Here is an 18,469-nt window from a genome sequence, read left to right on the forward strand (position 1 = left end):
ACTTATTAATTGGAAAGGCTTTATTCTGGGCTTCTTGATATGGAAATATTTGAAGCTATAGTATATGAAGTTTTATTCAAATATTTCAAGGAAAAAGACACTATGGTAACTACAATAAGTCGGGTTATTTGGTGGTGAAGCACTAGGTTGCTGAAACAGTTATGCTTTGACCTGTATTGTTACATTGTTATGTCCTGTTTTATCTCAATCTCTCCCTTATTCATTAAAAAGTTATTTTATTTTTTTATGTTTTTTTAATTAAGGGTAAAAATTTAAAAAATTAGCAGGATGTATAATAGTAACTTTTTTTTGATTTCCTATTAACTTGTTTTGAAGTCCCATAATAGTCCCACTATCTTGTTTTGACTGATTACACTCTGTTCCATTCTGTATGATAGTATCAAGTTTGAGGGTATAGGCAACTACTTTGAAGGCAATAAGATTCACTAAGATGCCCATTCTGGTTTGACTATTGTCTCCTTTGGAAGTCCTGTAATGTTTACAATGTTTAAGTTTTATCAGCCTTGTTCTCTACTGTTTTGTTCAACTTTATAATATCCAATGAGATAGACAATTCTTTTTAAGGAAACAAGAGACATTGTTGATAAACATTGTTGATAACCTTGTACTCTGTTTTACATCATGTGCTATGTCTATCCTTGGTTTCGACTGACAGCTTTGTTTTGCCATATTTGACTTTAGTCTCTCCCAAAAAAAACAAGTAATAAGAACTAAGGAGTAATAAAATCCAAAATGTGTAAATTTTGTTGTAAAAAAGAGAGGGAATAAAAGAACTCAAAAGGATACAACAGCAAGTGTGTTTAGGAGTGTTAAATAGCTGACCATATTAATGTTTTTGGTTGGATCACATATTAATGTTTTGGTTGGATTGAACACAGCTGTTTGCAGTCTCACTGTTTGAATGTCCACTTTGTATGCTTTGATACTGTGATTTGAGCAACTATCTCTAGGATGATAATATGTAATCTATTAACTGGTGATTTCTTACTGTTTTTTTTTTTTTTTTTTTTTGTAGTTCTGTATTACTTGTACCCTTAAACCACTTTGTTTTGTTTTGTTTTTTCTCTTTTTCCTTTTAAATAAAATTAAAAAAAAAAAAGAAAGTAGTAACAGAGAAGTGGCATGGAAAACATAGTTCCTGATTTTCTGAATGTGAAAAACCTGATTTTTTTCTCCCATTTTTGCTTGTGTTTTTCATGAGTGTTGCCTTCTTTTAATAGCTTAGATGGTTAATTAATTTCAATAATACCCGACACTATGCTGATAGAAACCTCTAAACTGAGATTTTTATATTCCTCATGTGCTGTCATCATAACTAATAATAATTAGCTCCTCTGTTTTTTGTGTTTGAAAGGAGCCAGATACATATGTAAAATTTAGCTGTGTGGCATAATCATCAATAGAGATGAATATTATAGCCTGTAAGATAGCTTAGTAAATTAAGGTATTTGAAAAATACACAATTATGTATCTAAGCGCTTTTAAATAATTCATCAAATTACGGAACGGGCAGGATTAAAGAGTATCTATACAACCAACCATTGATAAAAATATGAAATTGAATGTCTTTTATTTAGATTATAAGAATATTTAATAGAGACACTAGTTTTTTGTGTTTTTTTTTTTTTTTTTTTTTTTTTGTCTTTTTCCTTTTTTTATCGGTACCGGGGATCGAACTCATGACTGTCTGCTTGTAAGGCAGGCGCTTATGCCGCTGAGCTAAATCCCCAGCCCCTAGAGACACTAGTTTTACCTTCACAGTAATACAATGTTATACATCCTTTTTCCTGTTCTTCACTGTGAACAAAAATATTTAACCACAGTGATATGAAATAAAAAATAAAATTGGACTGGAATGTAGCTTAGTGTAAACATCCTGGGGTTGATTCTTAGTCTCATAAAACGTGTTTGCATGTATGGGGGAAAGTTAAAGATAAATGATTTATTGCTCTTAACTGAGACAAAGTTGTCTTCTTTTAGCAACTATCAGTGGTATTTTTAGATATTACTAACTTACAAGTCATTGTTTTACATGTTAAAAAAAGTATATTTCTGTTTTACAGATATTTGAGATATTTGGACCTGTGGCACATCCGTTTTATGTGTTGCGGTTTAATTCTTCAGATCACATTGAAAGTAAAGGTATTAAAATAAAGGAGACTATGTATTTTGCTCCATCAATGAAAGATTTTACCCAGTATGTTTTTACAGAAAAGCTTAAACAGTAAGTACCCTATTGATATATGAGCTGTTTACCTATCTGACATTTTCTATTGTAAGAGTACTTGATGTACGTTGAAAGTAATATGAAAGGAATATTGTACCAAAATTATTTAAGCTCCATAAGGTTTTCCTAAATAACTGCTGATAAGAAAAATAAACGTGAAAGTCATATTTTTAAATGTTTTAGAATGATGTCTTAAATAACATTTCATTCTGGCTTGAATTTTAAGATGTTGCTGTGGATATGCCATTTATTTAGCTTTAACAGAATAGCTTAAAACAGGTAACTGAAAAGGTTTTCTGAAAATACTTATTAGACATACTTTAGATAATAGGAACAGTTTTTTCTTTATTTGAACTTCACGTGCAAAGAAATAAACATAATGCAAAGGACTGGAAAGTTAGGTCGTCCTTCTGAAGCAACACCTGACCATGCGTTTTAGGATCTATTAGGGGAACTTAACACAAATATTCCCCATTTAATGACACAGAATAACAGTTTAACAACAGTTAGGACCTACAACCAGGGCACACAATTTGGACTTATAATCTGTATTCTTTCTTTCTTTCTTTGTACAGCTCTGTGTGTCTTGTTTGTAGAGCCTCAATGTCCTTTTGGTACACTTTGCTGTAATTTTTGCTGACTGTACAGTACTGTAGTTTTACGTTCCATTGTATGTTATAGTACTGCACGTAGGAGTTATACAAATAAAAGCGAAGTCATCAGGTTGAAGTTTCCTTTGACCTTTTTTTTTGTTTTGAATAACAGTTTTATATAAACTTCAGGTATCAGGAAATAAAATTTAAGAGATCTACAAAAGCACTCTGTCTACATGCTACAGCTTTGGATTCACATATTCATTCTCTAATCGTAATATTTCATGAGTCTATAAGCTTACCACATTACTTAAAACAAAGTGAAGGACACATAAATGGTGTGCTACTTGGTACTATAGGAAAAGGACATACATGCTGTTATATTTTTGTTGATAGGTATTACAGAATTTAAGTTTGAACTCCTGTCTTGTACTTCAGTATTTTTCATACTGTTTTAATTACCTAACAGAGTCTTATCAATAAACCCTTTTTAGCGGGCGGGTGTAGTGGTACAGGCCTGTAATCCTAGTACTCAGGGAGGCTGACGTGAAAGAATCTCTGTGAGTTTGAGACTAGCCTGTGCTACATAGCAAAGCTGTGTCTCAGAAAATAAATAGATAAATAAATAAATCCTTTTTTGACTTGTTTATAGGGATAGGGGATCAGATGCATCATGGAAGAATGACCAGGAGCCACCACCAGATGTAAGTATAAGTGTTTATAATCAGTATTTTATCAAGTAGGGCATTTTAATAATTTGTAATAATTATTACCATATCACCGGCCTTGAAATTTTGTATTTTTAATCTATTTTGTTAATAATCTACTTTGTTAATAAAGATAATCACTATTTAAAATATTCTATTCAGTTTAATAAATTAATTATAGAAAATGAAAACATTTACAGAAATACTTTTAGTAAGTTGCCCTTCCTTTGGAGCTGGAAAATCATTAGAAGCTGTCTACCTCCCCCTATTTTACAATATGATTACCTTCTTTAAAAAAGACCACTTGGTTTTCTTTTTGTGTCTGTTAGCAAGATAGTTTTATCCTTCAAGGTGGAGTGATAATCTAGTCCTTCTAGAAGTGTGAAGTTAATTTGGGAATAATATATAAGTGAGTGAATTATGTAGTAGTTGGTTAATTATGGAATTTTTTTTTCTTTTTCTTTTTTTTTTTTTTTTGTCCTTTTCGTGTTTATCGGTACCAGGGATTGAACTCACGACTGCCTGCTTGCAAGGCAGGCGCTTATGCCGCTGAGCTAAATCCCCAGCCCTAATTATGGAAATTTTTAAGCTAATTCTCACTCAGTTTTGCTCAGTTCTGAAAAAAATTGTTTCAGTACAATATTACAGTTTTTAGTATTTGCAGATATAACTTTATTTTATATGTTCTCAGGCAATGTCAAAGATCATAATCTGTGTTAATTTTTAATTCTGATGAAACATAAATCAGGTTTATTCTACCCTTATAGGCCTGTTTTATACAGGTCTGAGTCACTTAACCAGTGAGCGATTCTAGTTTAATATCTTGTACATTGAAATGAAAGTGTTTTCCACTGGATGTGACACATACATGTGATTCCTATTATTGCTCCTTATATTCACCCAACATAGTTATGTTTAGAATATTTTATTACTGAATTTTTATGTTTTAAAAGTATTTGAACATTCACATAGATCTTAAAATATATCTCTTGTGATGTCAAGATACTCTTTATATGTCCCTGTTGTTTTAGACCTAAGCATTTAAGTTATTTATTATGATACTGTTAGTTGCTTATGGAATTGGACAATTAGATTAGATACAGAATTAAATCCTTATGTTTCATTCATTGTGTTTTGTACATTGCAGAATGGATCATGAAATATGTTCTAATTTTGTAGTAGTTATTATCATTAGGTAGTCCAGAATTGCTACCTGATTCTAATCACAGATTAAAATTTGTTAGGTTTAGCCTAAAAATAAAAAACAAAAAATTATGTACATTGAAAGTGGGAAGTTTACATATAAAAGAAAATTGTAGAGATTATGAGCTGTGAAAATGTTGGGCTTGCATAACATTTACTGGAGCCTAACTATTCTCAATTAAAACTTTTTAATTTCCCTTGTTCTTGAGATGGTGCACAGTGATTAAAAATGGTTTAATGATCTGTGAGGAGCAGCTGAGCTGGAGATTGACCACACGTTCAGGGCTGGAGCAAGGCCAGCTCTGAGAGCATGGAGCGCAGAGGTGCGAGCCATATTAAACAAGTCGATGGGACTAGAGCGAAGCCAGTCCAAGACATGGGCTGCCCTTGGCAGACTGTGCAGACTAGTTGATCTCTAGCTGATTTGTATATCAGCAGGTGTCTGGCCTTGGTGTTCCTTCCTGTTAACTGCGGCACAGGCAGCTCAGAAAATGCTTCAGTTGCCATGTTCTCATAAAACAGAGACCTTTTACTGTAGATCCCGTCCTCACTTCCCCTTTTCACTTTGTATAAGTAAAGATGCTGGTGCCAGGATGGCATCACTGCCTCTCCATCAGAGACCACATCCCACTCGGTCCTGGCTTTCCTTTTATTATGGGTCTTGTCTTAATCTCCCATCACCTCTCTCCGGACTATGCACGCTATGCGGGTCATGGCAGTAATCTTTACTTTCATTTTCTCTGATTTTGCTACAGAAAAACCTTCAATTTGCCTTACACAGCTATTTCACTTTCTGTATATACTGTGTTCCTTCATGCACCTGCATCTGCACATGTTGTTTGCATTCATTGATGGCTTCCCCTCCCTTCTTTCTATGGCTAATTCCTCATTAGATATCTAGCTTGAGTTATCCATCCCAAGGCCTATTCCCTTTCCTTTTTCGTTTTTTCTTTATCAAGTCTCATGATCCTGTAGCACTAAACCACAGTACTTGTTCATTATATCATTGGTTTATCTGTTTTTCCATTTGACTGACCAATTCAAAGAAAATGCCTTCTATGTGATCTCTGTATTTTCTGGTGTCCAGCAGATAACCATGTTTTACCTGAATTTAAAAATCTTAATGCATTAATAATAAAAAGTCAGCCTCTTGAAAGCACTAAAATTAGTTGATGTTTAAAAATTTGATTATAGATTCTGAGGTATGTGTACTGCTAGCTTATGGGGGATTTGATCTAAGAGTGTATTTTATCAAGGCCATGCTGAGAATTCCATACACAGACTTTTATATTTATTTTAAAATGTATACATTGCCTACACAGTCTTTTTTATATGAAACATATCTCTTTTCCAGTGTTAATAAAAAAAATACCTGAAATACAAGAAATCATGCCATTGTGAATCTTTTCTGGTATGCTGTGAAGCCCAATTCTTAGTTACAGTGGATTTTATATTTCTAAGTTAATGTGAGGTCCTCATAAAACTCAGTTCATACATCTCTTATGAAAGCCCTTTTCCTCAGTCCAGAATAAATAGTATCCCTATGATTTTTTATACTGTTACTTTCCCTTTCTTTATAGGTTTTGCTATTTGAAATTAAATTATAAGAGAAATTAATACTGTATACCTGTGAAGAATTAATCTTGTAAAGAATTTAGAACAGGGCTGGCATATAATGGGTATGTGTATATTTTTGAGTGAATGAGTCATGGAACAGGGTTTTTATTTTATGTTGAATCCAGTGGTATATGAAAATGTTTAATTTTGACTGCTTCCTTTGGCAGCTGGTGATAACGGTAAATCTGGAGGTCAGACTTCTTAACCAGGAATACCCTTATCTGGAGAAGTTTAAATAGTGGCATTTGGCTACGCTGATTTGAAATTTTCTGTGAATTAAGATATAAAACCAACCCTTGACTGCTCATTGTGATTAATGACTTGCATTAATATTCAGTAGACATTTATCAAAAAGCCTCCACTATGTTAACATGTATGAGGTGTGAATTGTTTAGTTAGAAAAATCATATTAAGGTGAAGACACATTACCATTAATCCCTTCAAAATAGTCCCCTTTACTTTGAACACTGCCACTTTCCAAAGCAGCTGTGGAAGTCCTCTTGTGAGAGTCTTCATTTGTGTTCTTATGGCTTCCTTCCTAATAGACAGATCACACTGGCCTTTTGTATTTCATTCTCCCAATCTGCAAACAAGACTGTGCAAACCTGGTGGCCCAGTCTTTGGTGGCGGATTGGATGAATGAAATAGATGAAGACATGCGGTAAGTTTTTTTAGGAGCCACGATAGGTGGCATATTCCAACAGCATTTACCATGTTTTTAATCATATCTTATAAAATAAAAAGCGGGCTCAGAGTGTCAAGAGTGTCAAGAGTGGGATAAGTGCATTCAAAGCAAGGGGGAAGACAGAGGGGCTTGTGCCTTTTACTTTGAGAACTTTTTTTTTTAATTTAAATGTGGTCTGAATTTGTTAATCACATCTCATATAATTAATTCACTTATTAGTAGGTAATAGAATTGAAACAGACAACTTGTTTTCATGTCAGTTGGTAAATAATAGATTTATTCTCACCTCAAAGTATGCACATTGAATTGCAAATACATGTAATAAAAATTGTATATTTTTATCTGCAAGGCATTAGATTTCAGTGATGATGAAAAAGAAAAAGAAGCCAAACAGAGGAAAAAATCTCAGATTCAAGGTCGGAAGAAACTAAAACCTGAATTTAATGAGCCAGGTGAGTGAATGCAATATATAGTCACCCTTTATCTTCATTTGTGTGTACCTGTATCAGTAACAAACCTGAAGGAACCATCCGGGGTGCTTGCGTCTATCTTCTCACGTCCACCTAGCATTGAGGTGTTAACTTGGCATGGGGTTTGACAGGGGACAGTCATAAAGAACAGGCAGTGGTAGTTTTATGAGACTAAGACTATAAAAATGTCTTTCCAGGAACAGCAAACAAGCAAGACCTTGTTCAGGTCATCTGTACCTACCAGCCCTTTTTTTCTTAAGGAACCTATTTGCTGCTACATTTAAAATTTAATGGTGTGTACTGCTTAATACTGCAAGTCATGTTCTTTTTTTTTAAAGTTTTGTTTTAACCTACATTCCTTTTTTATCGTACTTAATTTTTCCATTGTTTAAAATCAGACTTTTTGAGAGATAATTGTAAATTCATATATAGCTGTAAGAAACAATAGAAGAGATACTCTGTGCCCTTTACACTATTTGCTCCAGTTTTCGTATCTTGCAAACCTTGTAAATACAGTAACACAATCAGGAATCCTGGCATTTATTCACTGAAAATGGGTGAAGTTTCCATCGTGGGAAAGCTTGTTGCCTCCGCTTATTTTCTTCTATGTTCCCTCAAGTTGGGACAACCACCTGTCTGTTCTGCACTTCCCTATTATACGTTGTCATTTCAAGAAAGAGGATGAAAAAATATTAATGTGCATTATATGTATGTATCAGTCCCCTAGAATGTAAATTTCGTGTATTGCATACATATACCAATAAAAAATCGTTAATTTTTTAAAAAAATGAACATTACATAAATGGAGTCTTACAAGTGAGGATTTACCTTACCACTGACCATACTTTTCTGGAGATCCTTTTGTATCAGTACTATCTCATGATGGCAATGTATCACAGATTGTTAATCTTTCAGTACATCTGAGTTTATGTTTTCTTCAATGTAACATAAAGCTGCTACTAATATTAATGTAAATTTTTTTGTGTATGAAAACTAATTGTCATTTCTCTGGAACAAATAGGCAGGGGTAAACTTACTGTTAGATAACAGTTGTAACACAGCCTGAATTTTTCAACTCCTGTACTGTTTTTTTCACTGTGATCATATTATTTTAAATTCTCATCAGCTATATCATTCTCACCAGTTTTAGATGTTGTCATTAGTCCTTTTGTGGGTAGTGATATCTAATTGTGGGTTTAATTTGCATTTTCCTAATGGCTAGCAGTATTGAGCCTCTCTTCTTGTGTTCATCTGCTCTGTACCTATACGTTTTCTCCAGTGATGTTTGTTTCATGTCTATGGTATATTTTCTAATTGTATTTCTTTTACTTTACTTGTATTAAAAGTATGTTTTAGAAATTAGTCCTCTGTAAGACATGTGATGTATATATAACTTGTTATATGTATAGCTTTTCTTTTGATTTTTCTAAGGTTTCTTGCAGAAAAAAGTTTTAAGGAAGTCCAGTTTATCAGCTTTCCTTTTATGGAATTTAGAAACTTTTTGCATACTCTTAAACCCTAAACATGTTCTGTTTTATCTTGTTCCACTCAATTTTTGTAAGCTTTTGTTTTACATGATCTACCTTAAATTTTGAATAGGATAAGATGTTTTGATCAATGGTCACTCTTTTGGTTATAAATGTCTACTTATGTCTGCACCATTTGTGCAAAAAGGTATGGTTCCTAAAATGAATTCCTTTAAAACGATTGTCAAGAGTCAGTTTTGCTGTATTAGTATTGACCTGTTTCTGTGTTCTGCATTTTTTTCATTAACATTATGTATCAGTATAATGATGTTGATTGTTGTAGTTATGTAGCAAGTCTTGAAATTGGGGGAGAAGGATAATTGGGACCTTATTCCCTTTTTTTAATTATTTCAGCTCTTCTAGTTCATTTGCCTTCCCCATGTAAATTTCAGGATTATCTTCTCTGTGTCAGCTAAAGTTTTTCTAGGATTTTTATAGGAATTTCAGTAGGTCTGTGTAGCTGAGGTTTCTCATTGTTTTAACTTACATTTCTCTGATGACATGACACAGAACATATTTTCATGTCCTTGTTTACCATTAGTGCATCATCTTTGACTGGAGCCCAAATTATTTGACGGGTCTTTAATCTAATTTTTCTTATTGTTTAGTTTTAAGGGGTTTTTGTGTATTTTTATAGTAGTTTTATGTCTTTGTAAATATTTCCTCCCAGACGATGGCTTGTGTATTGTCTTCATATCTTTCACTGAACAAAAAATTTTAATTTTAATGAAATTTATCAATCTCCATTTTAATACAATGTCTTTTTTGCTCTGTTCTAAAAGTTACCATGAACACAAAGTCGTCTACCTTTTCCCTATGTCATTTTGAGGAGTTTTATAATTTTGCATTTTATATTTAGGTCTGTGATACATTTTGAGTTCTTATAAAAGGGTAAGATTTGAGTCTAAATTGTTTCTTGCATGTGGAGCTCCAGTTTCCAGTATCAGTTGTTGAGAAACTGCCTTTACCTCATTAAATTTCCTTTCCTCCTCTGTCAGAAATATACTGATTATATTTCAGTGGGTCTCGTTCTGGGTTCTCTGTCTTGTCCCATTGATGTGTGTGTTTTGTTGTTGTTTTCTTTTCTTTTCTTTCATCAATATTTCACTATTAATACCACAGGTTTGTGATAAGACTTAAGATCAAGTACTGTCAGTCTTCCAGCAGTGTTCTTTGGTATTATTTAACTGAGTTTTTAATTTTCATTATTATATTGTTCTGTCCTAACATTTTTTTTAACTTCTTTTATCTTAGACTTTGTAATTTTCATTTTTTAAAATGTTCATAATGTCTTGTTGAAGCATTTGTGTGACTACATTGTCTTAGTTAATTCTAACATCTTTATGTTGTCTTGGTTGATTTTCCCTTTTCATTGAGTTTGAAATCTTACTGTTTTCTTGATGTTGAGTCACTTTTGTTGAAATGTGGATGGATTGTGTATCATAAGACCTTAGAGTTTATGTAAATCTTCTGCTTAGGTCAGGTTGGTTTGTTTTTCAAATGCTGCATTGTTTTGACAGGGAGGGGGAGAGTAGGCTGACATCCAATTTCCCCTTCTAATACTGCAGGAGAAGGGGTGCCCCATTACCGCTGCGCGAGGGGAGAAGTTGTGACTCGCGCTGGATCAGGCAGGAGCTGCTGGCCACTGACCTCTGACAGCAGCATGGCATGGCCTCTTGCCGTGGAGCAGTGAAGGCCTCCGTCTTTACTGGCATCACAGTGCACAGGGGAGGAACTGAACTGTTTAGCTGCTGGAGAAAGTACAGCTTAGGCTTCCACGCACTCCTTCCTCCCTGCTGCTGCTGGCGCCTGGCTCACTGCCCAGGACCCTGGTGGCGGCAGTGCGGGCTGCCTCAGCCGGGCTCTCAGCCTTTGAGGTGGCGCTGCAGTTTTTTCTGTGGTGTTTGACTGAAGTTATTTTCTAAAATGTTTCTGACCTACTAGGCTTCTTCGTGATCTTTGTCTTTTCAGTTTGCCTTCTCAGTTTATTTTAGACTGCCTTATATCAGTAATTAAAGAAAAGGCATTCCTAAAATTTCTAACATTGCTTTTTGATATAGTACTACACTTAATTTTAATTTTGCTCTGATGTATTTTTTCCCCTCTCAAGGCGAAGATTTTGCTGAAGTACATCAGAATTGGAATGCTTCAGAGCATTCAAAAGGCTATCACAGCAGAGAATTCACACGGGGCTTTTCCAGAGGCAGATACCCTCGACCTGGCCCCAGCAGGCCTCCACCGCAGCAGTTTTACACCTCGGAGCATATGGTGTCTCCAGAGACTTCGGGATTTCCACCTCCACGGCAGGACAGTCCCATGGTGCCACAGTATCCGTTTCCACCTCCGATGTTCGACATGCATAACTTCTCGCTCCCGCCACCCCCGCCGCCGCCGCCCCCACCTCCATCTGTCAACATGGGTTGGGCAGCAGCCAGCGTGCCACCTCATCCGATGCTGAACCTGCCGTACTCCCTGCCGCCCCCTCCACCGCCTCCTCCTCCCCCGCTGCCTCCTCCACCAGCTCCTGCGGACAGTAGTGCTGCTCACTTTGGACCTTACTATTAGGGGCGTGCAGCGTTTGCTGAGAAGTTCGGACTTTCAAAGTGTGTGTATTGAGGTTTTGTTTTCTTTTTTTAAGGAAAAGTAATTACAGAGCTAGATTTTTACAAACACTGTAAAATACTAATTGATTCAGTTGTAAGTTGATACATATTTGTAACTTTCGTGAAAGTGTATTCATACGAAAATTTTAGCTCAAATTCTTGGAAGTAAATCCAGTTATGTAACACAGTATTTAATTAAAACTTTGAATCATGCTTTCCTGTACTCCCACTCATAAAACAGTATGTGTAGTAATGGATATGGAGCAAGTTCCATCACAGATTAAAATATATTAACACAGATTGCCTTGTCTGGTAAAATCTGAAAATGAGATGTCAAAGCCCTATGAAGAGGCTTTGAAATAAGCTATTTTTATAATCTTATACATTCAGAATTTATTTTAACTATAGTGTAATTTAGCAGTAATTAACCCTAGCCCTTTAAAAAAAAAAAAAAGCAAGTAAAAAGTATAGAAGAGAAAAACGTTGTATATTGGGAGAATCTCTCAAGTTAATATTTATGCATTTTTAAGTTTCCATTATCTATGCAGATTTATTTAGGCACTATTCTGAAAGCTTTACTGTTTAACCACTTTCATGCTAAGATATATTTAGAGATCATTGTCTTCTGTATTTGTTTCACATATTTTTACATGCTTGACATAGGTTATATGCTTAATAAATATTTACTGAGTGAATTTGAGTTTTTATTAGTGATTAAGTTTATGTCATTGAGTGTAAATATAAAGGAAATTACAGAATTTTAGAGCTGGAAAAGGCCTTCAAAGTCATCGAAACGATTTGTCATTTAATAAATGAGGAGCCTAGCTAAGGGTTCCAAAGAGGCTCAGTAATTTGCTGAAGGTCACTTACGCATTGAGATGATGATGAGATGATGAGTGGAATCCAGCTTTCTTCTTTCTTAGATTAGCGTGTTCCATTAAATTGATGCTTCCTAATTTTTCATTCCTTGACACACTTAGAAAATAACATTTGGCACTTGGAATGAACCTGGAGGTGCTCATCGCTAGCCAGTGTATCTGATTGCATTGATATCCTGTTTTGCCTCCCTGTGGATCGAGGACTGCTGGATTCTTAGTCTATAAGTTGAGAGGCTCTGCCTTGACTTTCCCATGTGTGCATGTTCTTCATTATTCTTTTTTGGGGTGTTTTGGATTCTTCTCTTTAGGAGTTACCTTCATAGTTTATGGTAAACAGTAGTTTGTTTGGGGGAAGGGTTTTTTCCCTATTGATAGAATTTAATGACATACTGGAAAACTTCTAAAACCTTTTTTAATTTCTGTAACTCAAGTTCTGGCAATCTGACCATGGATATTTAGTGTCTAATGAAATAGAAAATTGAATTACACCTTTCATTACCTGCTTTCAGTTAATCTTTAACACTTAGATCTGCTTTTTCTTCCTTCCTGTACTTAATTCAGGGCTTTGGAACTTTGAGGTTTCTAGAAATACCCTGGGAAACTTCTTTAAAAATTAATATTCTTAGGCATGTATTTTCAAATTTGATTTTAATAGTAGCTAACCCAGGTAGCTAACTAAAAGACTTATTCTTAATGTACAGATATTTTAGGGCAAACAAATTACCATCGCTACAAAATAGCATTTCACTTGTAGTTTTATCTTGGAGGTGTACTTTGTCAACTACGTTGGAATTCGAGGAACCCAACTGTCATTGTTTTAATGTGTTTCATTCAAAATTCATGTGATTAAATTTAAACTGCATTGTGGTGGTGCTGAGTTAGGCTTTTGGGGATGTGATTGCATCAGGGCACTTCCCTTTTATCAGTGGGTTAGTGTCTTAAAAAAGTATTGCGGGAAAATAGTTTCAAGGTCCCTCCTCTTGTGCAGCAGTAAAGTGTCATCATGGAAGAAGGGAGCAGCCCTCTTCCCATCCCAGACAAGCTAACATCTCCATATTGACTTTCCCAACCTTGAGAACTGAGGAATTAATTTCTATTACTTATGTAGTGTATGCATTTTTTTATAGCTATAAACATAGACTGAGAACCAGCTGAAAAAATTCTATGGGCATTATCACCACTTCAGTCTTACAATGCTTTTCACATATGAATGATACAGTAAGTGCTACTTAAAATTTTCTATGTGCAATTTCTTGCTTTGAGTAGAGAATCTAAATATTGACCTTTTTATTATGATAAATGTCATATAGGTACGGCCAGTTGGAATACAGTGAGTTCATATTCTGCACCCTTCCACTACAGGGCAGGCAGGCTAGAAGAAAGTTTGAGCTCTGCACCCTTCCATTACATCCCAGACAGTGGAGCCGGCTGGAAGACAGTTCATGGCAGCCCAGCTGGAACAGTGTATGACCGACAGGAACCCCAAGACCCAGTACAACAGCCCGGTGTACAAATGTGCACACACATTTGGAGGGTGAAGTAATCAGCACAGTCAGTAACATGGAAGCATTTGAAGCAGCAGCAAGGAGCCGACAGTTTGTTTCTGGAGAACCCCTCTGATAGAAGACCAGTCTGAGCACCCACATCCAGAGGCAAGATCAGCTCCATATCCAGCATATCTCTGCAGTGTAACAAACACTATCCCAGAACTCTCAACAGGAAAAGGAAGGTTCCTGGGGGAGGGATTAGAACCAACTACATCTGGAGGACATCTTTCCTGCGTGAGAGAGGCCTCTGCTAGTGATAGAGCTATATATCATGGGAGGTTGATGGTCATCAACAGACAAAAAGAAGGTGGGGAATGACAAGATGCGTAAGTGCAGTGCGGTACTCAACAAGATGAGTGAAGTTGAAAGTCAAACACTAGAACTTTCTGAAATAAGTGAAAAAAAGTGGAAAAGGCTATAAAGGAAATGATCTCGAGTACAAAAGGAAGTGATTCTTAAAGATACTAGAGAAGACAAAAGAATGGGCTTAGATGGAAACAAAAATGCCCAATGTAGGAGTGAAATGAAACTCCTGAAACAGATTAGGGATCCAGAAGATTAAAGCCTCTACTGAAAGTATATGCCACACTGAATGCAGGAAAGGTTAAAACTTCAGCTCTTGAAGACGAAATCACACCTAGTGATTGTCTAGAGAAACATATCTCAAAAATAGCCAGAGATTGTGAGAAATCAATCTAACAGCTATAAGACAAAGCAAAGAAGAGTAACACCAATTGGGGCCAACGAGAAAACGAGACAACACAAATGCCTTAACAATCATAAGTACATACACATCTAGCACAGGAGCAACCAATTACCTATGACAGTTATTGGTAGATAGGGAAAATCATGAGTAGTAAGGTGTCACAGGAGATCTCAGTACTTCATTGTCACAGACACATCAACTAGACAGAAAATCAACAAAATATTAGAGCTGAAACCTGTGAACAAAAGGAGTTAATAGGAAGAAGCCACACCCCAAGGTTGTTTGCTAGCAGCCCAGAGAGCTGACAAATCCATTGTCGCTGGAGAAGAAGCCACACTGAGGCCAAGTGCCAGCAGCCTGAAGAGATCTACTGAGCCCAGCTGGGGTCCAGAGAAAAAGCCACGCGCTGAGGCCCTGCCACAATTGGAGAAGCATTGTGAACCACTGCCCTGTGCCTTTCCATCACTGCAGGAAACCCAGGTCAGAGGAACCCAGGTGACTCATCCCATCCACTACACCAAGGGACTGGCAGCCACTGCAGGAAGCACCTAGGATGCAGCAATGGGCTGATTTAGAGGAACACAGGAAAGTGTCAAGACAAAATAGCTAAATACAATCTTAGATCTCCAGTCCACACAGAACAAGTTTAGGAGACACAGACAGTAGAAATTAGAGATCACACACCTGAAATTTCTAAAAGGATAACTGAAGTAGAGAAGCAACTTAGTTCTTATATTATTTGGCTAATTTTGCATGCTTATGTCTGACGGTCTGGACAGCTATTTTGAAGATAACAAGAGGCATTATGGTAGCCACTGTTAATTTTCTGTTATCTTGTTATAAAGGCCTGTATCATTTTCATTTTTTGGTATGGTTTGGTTTTATTCTGTTTTATTTGAGTTTATTATGTCTGATGGTATGGACAGCTGCTTTGAAGAAAATATTGTATTATGGTAACCATTGTTGACTTTCTATTATCTTGTTTTGAAGTCCTGTGTAACTTTGTTTTGTTTTGATTGACTTTATTCTGTTTTGTTTGATTTGGTTTTATTCTCTTTAAAATAAAACTTTAAAAAGCTCCTTTTTACAGTAAGACAGGTCCACAGTAATTGATTACTTTCCTCCTTGCTGAGACACAATCTCTGACAACCCACAAATTAAAGGAGGAGAGATATTTTGGCTTCAGTTTCATAAGGTTTAGTCCATCACTGGAAGACTCAAATGCAGAAACAGCATCATGGAAGAGCCTGTTTCAGAGAAAAGCTGCTCACATCTTGTGAGCCAGAAAGCAGAAAGGAGAGAGATTCTCCCAGGTCAAACCCCCAGTGAACTGTCTCTTCTGACCAGGTGATTCTCAATAGCAGATCGGTACACCACCTGTATAATCCAATCTCTTTCCTGAACTGCGCTTCTAAACATGAGCCTTTCAGCAGACATTCTAGATCTAAACCCTAACAGTTAACTTGTCTATTGAGTAGGTTAGAAATGCATAGTGAAAAGACCAGATGGACACTGTCTAGTGGTGGCCTGGAAGTGAATACATTTTTAGGATTTACTGGAGTATTACTTTACTCTGTCATTAGAGCAGAATACCACAAATTGGAATTTTTAATGAGCTGGCTCTGGATTCTGGAGACTGTTAAGTCCAATATCAAGGTGTTGGCATCTGTTGAGAGCCTTCTTGCTGCACCATCATATGGCAAAAGCAAGATGGAAACCTTTTATAATTAATATTTTCCACTCTTAAAGATGGAGTCCTCATAGTCTATCCATCACCTTAAAAGTCCCATGTTTTAATGCCACTGTAGTGGGAATTAAATCTCATCTTAAGTTTTGGAGAAAATGTACATTCAAACCGTAGATGGAGATTTTGTAAAACTGACATTTCATCTAATTACATCATATAGTTAAATACCAAAATAATTTCCTCTCCTTTTATGTAGTGAAGTAATTAGCAGCAGACCCTAAATTAGCACCCAAAGGGACATACGTAAATGTAAATAATAAGCAGTGGTTGGATGTCTGTGGGAAAAAGTATCCATTTGTTTTGGAACAATGATAACTATAGTGTCCCTGCTCATTCCCCACTTCCCCACCCACGTTCTGATTTGTCACTGCTCACCCCCACTTCTTTATGCCCTACCTTCTTTTTTTATTGGCTTGCTTAGAGCTGGTGAAGGCCAAGTACATTTTAAAAACTTCAGGCCATTTGGTGAGTAAGAAATAAGTAAAATCCAAGTTCCAGTTTATTGTAATTTTAAGCTAGTTAATAAATGTGAACAGATAGTATTTAAGATCTCAGATATTAAAAATCTTAAACATATTTCAAAGACAAGGTTTCACAAAATGCATACTGTTTTGAGAAAACAGAATCCCAGACATAATTATCATTTATTATATTTCTTTTCAATAGTAATGCTGTCATGTAAGTTTAACTTTATAAGACATGTTTAACTGGACTAAACATTTTCTAGTGTTTTACACAAATTTCCATTATTACTTCTGTTGTAGAAAAGACAGCCTCACTTCTGAATCATTCAAGTCAAGAACAAGCAAAAAAGGAGAAATAATTCCTTGGTTTACTCTTTACTCTTTCCCAATCGGCTTATCTAAGGTCTTAGGGTAGCCTTAAAAGAAAAAAATGTTAAGATATTGTCTTCACATACTCAGGGTAATTTTAAAAATAGTCATGTGCTTCTGTTATTGTTTGGGGAAGTAAGTACAGTATTTTGCTAACTATTAGATTCATTAGAAAAAGTTAAAGAGCTGGATTAACATGTAATAAATTAAGTCAAATGTTCATAAAGTATTTGTTCTTACATTGTTTTCTTACCACCGAAGATAAACTATGAAATAGAGATATAAAAAATAGTTTTAGTAGAGTGACAGGTGGAAAATATTTTTAGAATAGAGGATTTGTATTCCTGAGAATTCATCATAAGGTAATGTTTCAGTTACACTATTTATAATGCAGTGCTTTCAGGGTCAAAGAGAAAAAACCTATACATTTATGTCATTTTCTGCGTTTTTGCCAATGTCCTGAAAATCTAATCTTTGTCATTCTGTAACTTAACTGAAGTGTATGTGGATATAGTTAAGATATGAATGATATGTCCTATGAATATGAATTTTATGAAATTCTAGAAAATCAAGGAAACATTTTTACACTGTTATTGAAACTTACATTGAGAAATACCTTCTTAATACTACCAAAATTCTTTCATAAAACAACTATCAGTAATGACATTACATCTTATTTTTGACTCTGTGCCTAAATTTTTATTAGTGAATTAGACATGAACACTTACTTAGTGCCCTGAAAACAAACTACAAATGGTAAAACATTTAATGAAAACAGGCAGTGAAGAAAAATTAAACATTTTCTTCTGCACACTCAATGGAAATTATATGTGTAGTATGTATAATTTATATTCATTTATTCATGTGTATATTGGAAGGTTAGAACAAAAAGCCTAAATGTTAGGCAGAGTTCAGTTGTTCAGTACCTTTTATTCCCACATATAAATAGGAAATGGGAATGAACTTTACATCACAGTACTTATAGTTAGCCACATTACATTATCCCCCAAATAGAACGAACTGACCTTGTTCGTGTGGTAAAAGCTTTTCATTTATATTGGGGATAGATGGGCCAGAGATGCATTTAACAGGAGATCTGACTCAAA

The 18,469-nt window shown here is 35.3% G+C and overlaps 1 protein-coding gene across 1 annotated transcript in view; it reads left to right on the forward strand.

Moving 5' to 3' along the window:
* The window catches only part of Naf1 (nuclear assembly factor 1 ribonucleoprotein), a 43,379-nt gene extending 27,503 nt beyond the window's left edge, over positions 1-15,876 (forward strand). Inside the window, exons 5-8 of the mRNA XM_003479333.5 lie at positions 2,085-2,245; positions 3,494-3,545; positions 7,403-7,505; positions 11,160-15,876. Coding sequence (XP_003479381.1) covers positions 2,085-2,245; positions 3,494-3,545; positions 7,403-7,505; positions 11,160-11,614 — 771 coding nt within the window. The 3' untranslated portion in view covers positions 11,615-15,876. The remainder of the gene's footprint in view (positions 1-2,084; positions 2,246-3,493; positions 3,546-7,402; positions 7,506-11,159) is intronic.
* Positions 15,877-18,469: the final 2,593 nt, after the last annotated feature.

Source organism: Cavia porcellus, unplaced genomic scaffold, assembly GCF_034190915.1.
Source record: "Cavia porcellus strain 051 isolate PalLab524CR breed Dunkin Hartley unplaced genomic scaffold, mCavPor4.1 scaffold_24, whole genome shotgun sequence".
Taxonomy (NCBI): Eukaryota; Metazoa; Chordata; class Mammalia; order Rodentia; family Caviidae; genus Cavia; species Cavia porcellus.